The 6,667-nt window shown below is 34.8% G+C and overlaps 1 protein-coding gene across 1 annotated transcript; it reads right to left on the bottom strand.

Moving 5' to 3' along the window:
* Window positions 1-4,520: 4,520 nt before the first annotated feature.
* On the bottom strand, window positions 4,521-6,287 carry LOC114719411 (40S ribosomal protein S12-2-like). The gene is made up of 4 exons (XM_028904900.1): window positions 6,235-6,287; window positions 5,461-5,505; window positions 5,000-5,285; window positions 4,521-4,583 (listed from the first exon to the last, which is right to left on the bottom strand). The coding sequence occupies exons 2-4, from the start codon at window positions 5,466-5,468 to the stop codon at window positions 4,521-4,523; spliced, it is 357 nt and encodes a 118-aa protein (XP_028760733.1). The 5' UTR covers window positions 5,469-5,505; window positions 6,235-6,287.
* Window positions 6,288-6,667: the final 380 nt, after the last annotated feature.

The following is a 6,667-nucleotide window of genomic DNA, read 5'->3' as shown; positions in this document are numbered from 1 at the left end:
TACCCCTATAGATACTTCTTCAATCCTAATCAAATAGAAGATGAAGAAGGGGCATTAAGAAAGATAATTATGGTGTTTTAGGAAAAATGTGTTATTTTTCTTATAATTACTAACTTACCTAATTTTCTTAATCTAATCAAATTAATAAAATAGGTCTTATCTAACTTTGATGATAATATCGAGAAATTGGTATGTCAATTTCACTTGAAATGGGTCCCAAAGGGCAACATAGAAACGTGGTGTTCTTATGTTGGGGAATATGAAGATACCACCAATTATGCTTTATCCTTCCACACTTTAATTTCAAAAATATCCCCTACTTGGTATACGCCAAACTGGCAAAACGTTATCGTGTGTGTTAGTATCTCCATTCACAATATTAGAAAGTTTCAAAAAATATATATTTTTTTCAAATGTCATGAAAAGTTGATTTGCTTTTCCAGTTTTACCCTTATCAACACCTGACATACAATTTCGCATGCATAATTACCAACTGACATTAGCCCATGCAGGTAAAAGCAGAAGGATATTCTTAAAGTCACAAAATGTCTTACAGTTTTGGACCAACAAGAGCTTGTAGAAAATATCCTATTCATGGACAAAGATAACACAGTATCACCTACCGTCCTAATATAATAACTAATTTATTATGTATACTACAAAATAGCTCTTATATTTATAACTGAAAGTAATATTAATATTAAAATCCAATAAGATAGCACAGTACTAAATTCAACATGAATTGATGGATCACACTACTGAAGTAATGAATTAGTTTCTTAATTACTCTGTTTAAGAGTTTTGAATGGATTAATCAAATTGAATTTTATATTTTTTCTTTTTTTTATTAAGCTTAAAATGTCGCCATTTTAGGTTTTAAAAAACATCATTTGTGTTTTCAGTACCTGCCAGAGAAAAAGTGTCTGTCTATATGCATGTGGATATCATTCTCTCTCTCAATATAATGTAACCATTTCCTAAGATGAAATAGGATGGTGGCTTTGAAATTTGAGAGAACAAAGTGGATATACACATTCTCATTTCTGCATGGGACCACTTTCTTACAGGTTATATCTGCTCTGAACCCCATTCCCATGCCTTCATCATTCTCACCTACAAATCAACTCCTCTCTTTATTCCCATCCCTCCTCATCTATAGCTTTTGAAAGCAACTTCATAATTTTATACTACTTCCCTGTTCTTAATATAAGACCTTGTTTGACTTCTATTTTGATGTTAAAACATGAAAGGATAAATGCTAATAGCTGGAATGAAATTGGTGTTAAAACATATTCAAAATGTTATCTTGGGCTTTTAAAACACAAGTTTAATGATGAAAATGACCAAAACCAATCAAAACCGGTTAAAATAAAGGGTTAAGGTACACCAGCACCCCCATGTATTTAGTCAGGTGCACCCAGTGACCTGAAGTAATTTGTGGTGCAAATTTGCCCTCAAAGTAATTAAATTGGTGCACTGGTATCCCATGCTAACAGATCTGTTAGTTTGACCGTTAAATTGATGAGTCAACACAGTTTGACCAGAAAATTTGACGTGGCATGTCTAATAAGCAGGTGATGTGGAATTTTTTTGGGGGTTAAGGTGCATCCAGTACCCCCAAGTATTTTTCCAGGTGCACCCAGTGGCCTAAAATAATTTATGGTCCAATTTTGCCCTCAAAGTAATTAAAATGGTGCACCGGTATCCTATGCTAACATATCTCTTACTTTGACTGTGAAATTGATGAGTCAGCACAAGTTTGACCAAATAATTTGACCTGGCATGTCTAATAAGCAGGTGATGTGGAATTTTTTTCGTCTGCCACTGCTTTGTTTTCTCTGTTCAGTAAATGCTCTCTTCGGCTCTTGGAATTTTTTCAGCGTAAGAATTTTTTTTAGAGATACTCCTCTAGTCCTATTTATAGGGTAGAGAGAAAACATATTTTTTGGTCCTATTTATAAGGCACTGAGAGAAATTTTTTGTATGGATATACAAATTTAACCCTCATTTATTATTGTATTGACTTTGTTTATATGAGGTATAATGTATATTAAATAGGGATAAAGTTGGAAAGTATTAAAATTTAAATGAGAGTTAATGAAATTTAGGGTTTCTTTGGTCTGTGTGAAACATGCTGGAAGTACCTTATAAATAAGACCAGAGGAGTAATATTCAGACAAAACAATGGAATTAACAAGAAAAGCCATGTCACCTGCTTATTAGACATGCTAGGTCAGATTATTTTAGTCAAATTGTGCTGACTTATCAATTTCACAGTCAAAGTAACAGATTGTTAGCATGGGATATCGGTGCACCATTTTAATTACTTTGAGGGCAAAATTGCACCATAAATTACTTTAGGCCACTGGGTGCACCTGGAAAAATACTTGGAGGTGCTGGATGCACCTTAATCCCGAAAAAATTCACATCACCTGCTTATTAGACATGCCACGTCAGATTTTCTGGTCAAATTTGTGCTGACTCATCAATTTAACGGTCAAACTAACAGATATGTTAGCATGGGATACGGTGCACCAATTTAATTACTTTGAGAGCAAATTTGCACCACAAATTACTTCAAGCCACTGGGTGCACCTGGCTAAATACATGGGGGTGCTGGTGCATCTTAACCCTAGAATAAATGAGGTCAAGTTTGTTTTCTTTTCTTTAGTGATTCCGATCTTTTACATGTATAAGATCTGAATCAAATCGAACCAGACCTGTTTGAATTTTTAAAATGTATTTTATGGTATATTTATTTATTTTTTATTTACCTTTAATTCTATTTTATGATATATGATATTTATTTCTCAATTATTTCAGTCGTATTATTGAATATTTTAATCCAAAAATGCATATTGTTGATACTTGATAGTAACTTTATCCATATCATTAGAATATTAAAACAATTAATCAACTCACTAACTCAAGCAGCTTTACTTAATTAACGGTAACTCGCTTTTAAATTTCAAGTTCATGACAATACATTATTAAATTGAATATCAATCTTTTTTCTTGATTTAGCAATAAATTTAAAATATTATGAAAAGGAAAGGAAAAAATCATTTAAACAAGATTCAAATCAAACCAAACCGACCTCATGATAAAATCTATAAAGCTTCTGCTTTGGTTAAACTGATTGGCTTGCCTTTTGGCCCCAAATTGAGCCTATGCTCTGAACAACCTTATGTGAGGAATTTCCCTGTGATTTTTTTTAGTTGTAAGGAAAAAAAAAATTAGTTGAGGGGTCTGTATTTTCACTTGGTACCACTTCATCACAACCAGGAAAAAAGAAAAGAAAGGATATTGTATATAGAGGATGATTTAATTGAAGGCCACAAGACGGAATTAAGTGAATTGGGTTTGAAGGCACCTTAATTGAGAAAAACAAAAGGAAGGGGTGGGTGGGGTGAGAGAGTGAGTATTATAGCAAGAGTTGTTGGGAAATTGAAATGCAGGCAGAAAATTGATAAGGTACACAAAAATAAAGAAGTAAATAATGACCACATATCGTTAGGATTCAGGTGGCTGTCTGTTATCGTTAGTTAAGCTCCTTTGTAGACCACTATCTTGTTTTTGGAGGCCGATGATAAAATTTCTAACATCATGTCAATCTATTATTCCACGTGTTCTCATTGAAGGGAATATAATTTTATATATATAAATACAAAAAAGGCTTTCAGGCTTTCAGGCCCAGCCTGATCAGGGTTACACTTGAGAAAGAATGTAGCTCTAAGTCCACATGGATGGGCCGGCCCATTTTATCAGCTCCAGCCCTTTAGCTGTTCGCAGTTGTTGCATTTAAACCAACAAAAAACTGCACTAAAGGCGAAAATAAATAAACCACAACTTCATTTCAGATGAGGACCTCAGACCTGAAGTCAAGTTTCAAAAGATTTTGGGCCTTCCGTGCCATTATTTGAGCAGGGATAATTTTAGGACCAAAACAAGGTTGCCCGAGTCATGTGTCGGTTAAAAGGCCAGACTAGAACTTAATCAACCACCCAGCATTTTTTACAGCTGACATATCCACACAAGCCAAAAAATTTGCAATCGAGGTATGGATGAAAAATATATTAAAAGGGTTGCGAACTCTAGGAAGTAAAACTCTTAATTTCCACAAGTTAAGCATGCAAATCAACAACTCAGGAATTAATCAAAAACAGAGATCTTATCTTAATGTTCCACACAACAAAAGGCCAAGAAAAATATAAAATACTGCCTATGTTTCTACGCAAAGACATTTCATTTCATGCTCTCCATATTTCGTTATCGCCCCACACTTATTGAGCTTTATGTATTGCTGAACAATATCTAATGCCGGTGATCCTCTCCAAAATCCTGCAGAATCCAGCGGTTTTACGTCAACTAAGAGCCCAAGAACCATAATACAAGTATGAAAAGCAAAAATGAAGAATGTAAACATTATGGCAGCTATTCATAACTTCATTTCTAATCTTTTACACAAGATGCTATGGTAGAAATAGAATGATATTCATTCCCATGAAGAGCTTATACCTTCAAACAACACAGGAGCAGCCAACTACTTTCCTTGCTTTGCCCTCGGAATCAATCTTGCACAGCTGCGTATGATGAAAATAAAAAAAATAATTAAAATCTCTCACGTATCTTGTTAGTTTTTGATGAAGCAAATAGATCCACTATCAAAAAAGAAACTAGACAGAGAGATTGGTACATTAGAAAGGAACAGTAAACAAACTGGATTTCAGGCAGAAACATGGAGAGAATTATTTTGAAACTTAGACTCCTCAATATTTAAATATATATTGTTGCTATGAAAAAAACAACTGAATAGATTGTATACTATATTGATGCATAATGACGATCTCTAAGCTAATTAACTCAGTTATACAGCGATTAATTACCACATAACAACAGAGTTCCGAAATGGAATAATAAAATATTTTAAAAAAAATAAACATGAGAGCCAGGCACATAAATGGAAAGAAAAGAGGTATGCCACCACAGTTTTACTTACACCAGCCCATTCGCCAAGGGTTTTAGAACTGGCAACAGTCATCAATTTCACATTATGATCAACACAAAGTGCCTTGACCAGCTTAACATAATCAGGCTGATCACAGTCCTCCGCAAGGACGCAGAGATGTGCAGCATGCTTTTCGATCACCTTGGCAGCTTCATGAAGCCCTCGTGCAAGACCCCCATGAGCAAGAGACTTCCTCAACACAAGCTGCAAGGCAGTCATGATGTCCATACTCTCACCCAAGGGTGCTGCCTCAGCAGGCACTGCTACATCTTCTTCTCTGTAAATTGTCAGGTTTTTTCTCAGTTATTAACAGGAAAAAAAAAAAAAGGCATCTCAGCAGAATCCATTATTGTCTCATCAAACTTGGAAATAAAGAAACTCTGAAGAGAATATCCCAGCAAAAGATAATATTAATAGTTGTTAAAGGAGAAAGTTAGAAACAATAGGCATACCCTGACATTTTCTCAAGGCTTTGAAGATGAGAAGCTTGCTTGTTGCTGCAAGAAGGAAGACACAACTACAGTTATATTTTAAACTATCACAGGAATAATCGTATACAATTTGAACGTTTCAGAAAGAGAAAAAACGTGACAAAGCACAGTGAATCCAAAGGCAATATCCAGCATGTGAAACCCCGTATTAAATTGAAAAATTAACAAATTTGTGATCTCTGAAAGATGCACAACAATAATTTCAGTAAAGGATCCCATTTACTCCTTTTGCTTTAACTCAATGGCGAATAACAATTAAAAGGCATCCAACCAAGCCAATTGAAGAACCACTTGCTAAGGATCACTGACCTCTAAAGCTCTAAAAGATCACTACTCGATACCAACTAACAAGAGTAAAACCGAAAACTCATTCTAACTCACTCTTCAGAGCACCTCACACCCATCAATTAAGAGAGAAGAAAAATCAACCGGTAATTTCATCCCAACTGTCCTAAGCTTCGGTCCAGTCAACCCACTGAATTTCCACTTCCCAATAATTTGAAGAACAAAATGATAAAAGGAGAAAAGAAAAACAGCTGAAAGTAAGACACAGCATCCATTAACGTCATTACCAGTGAAATTTCCAGTGCCAATGATTCGAAAACCGAAATGGTAAAAGAAGAACAAGAAAACAGCAGAGAGTATGATAGAGTAACCAGTTGCATTATTATCAGTACGCATCAACATCACTTGTGAAGAAGCCGAAACGGAAAACCAGGAGGTCGTAGCAGTTACCTGAAGGAGATGGAGGCCACAGAACTCAAACGGCGCCAGGTCAGAAGGCGCAAGGGAAACGAGGAGAGGTATATAAAAGTACAAAATCGAGCCGGGGTTCTTCATGCAGGCTAGGGTTTTCATGCGGCCCATTAAAAGACAGGCCCAATTCTTTTTGCAGAAACACCCAAAGGCCCAAATTCTCAGTCCAAGAAATGACCCAAATATGTTACCCAAAAAAAAACCCAAGCACAAAATAGAATGAATAGTTGATGCCCTGTCAATATTAAAATATTGCTAAAATATATTTTAATGATAAATAATCACTATAATCAGTCATTAAGAAGATACAAATCTGGGATATTATGCGAAGTTTGTAAATCAATTGTATGCTCTGATTTCATTATAATTCTTTTTATGTTGTTTATATGTATATAATTGATTAATTGATGAT

The sequence above is a fragment of the Neltuma alba genome, unplaced genomic scaffold (genome assembly GCF_004799145.2).
Source record: "Neltuma alba isolate B1F8T4 unplaced genomic scaffold, ASM479914v2 tig00011916_pilon, whole genome shotgun sequence".
NCBI classification, from domain to species: Eukaryota; Viridiplantae; Streptophyta; class Magnoliopsida; order Fabales; family Fabaceae; genus Neltuma; species Neltuma alba.
This window is presented reverse-complemented; position numbering and strand designations above follow the sequence as displayed.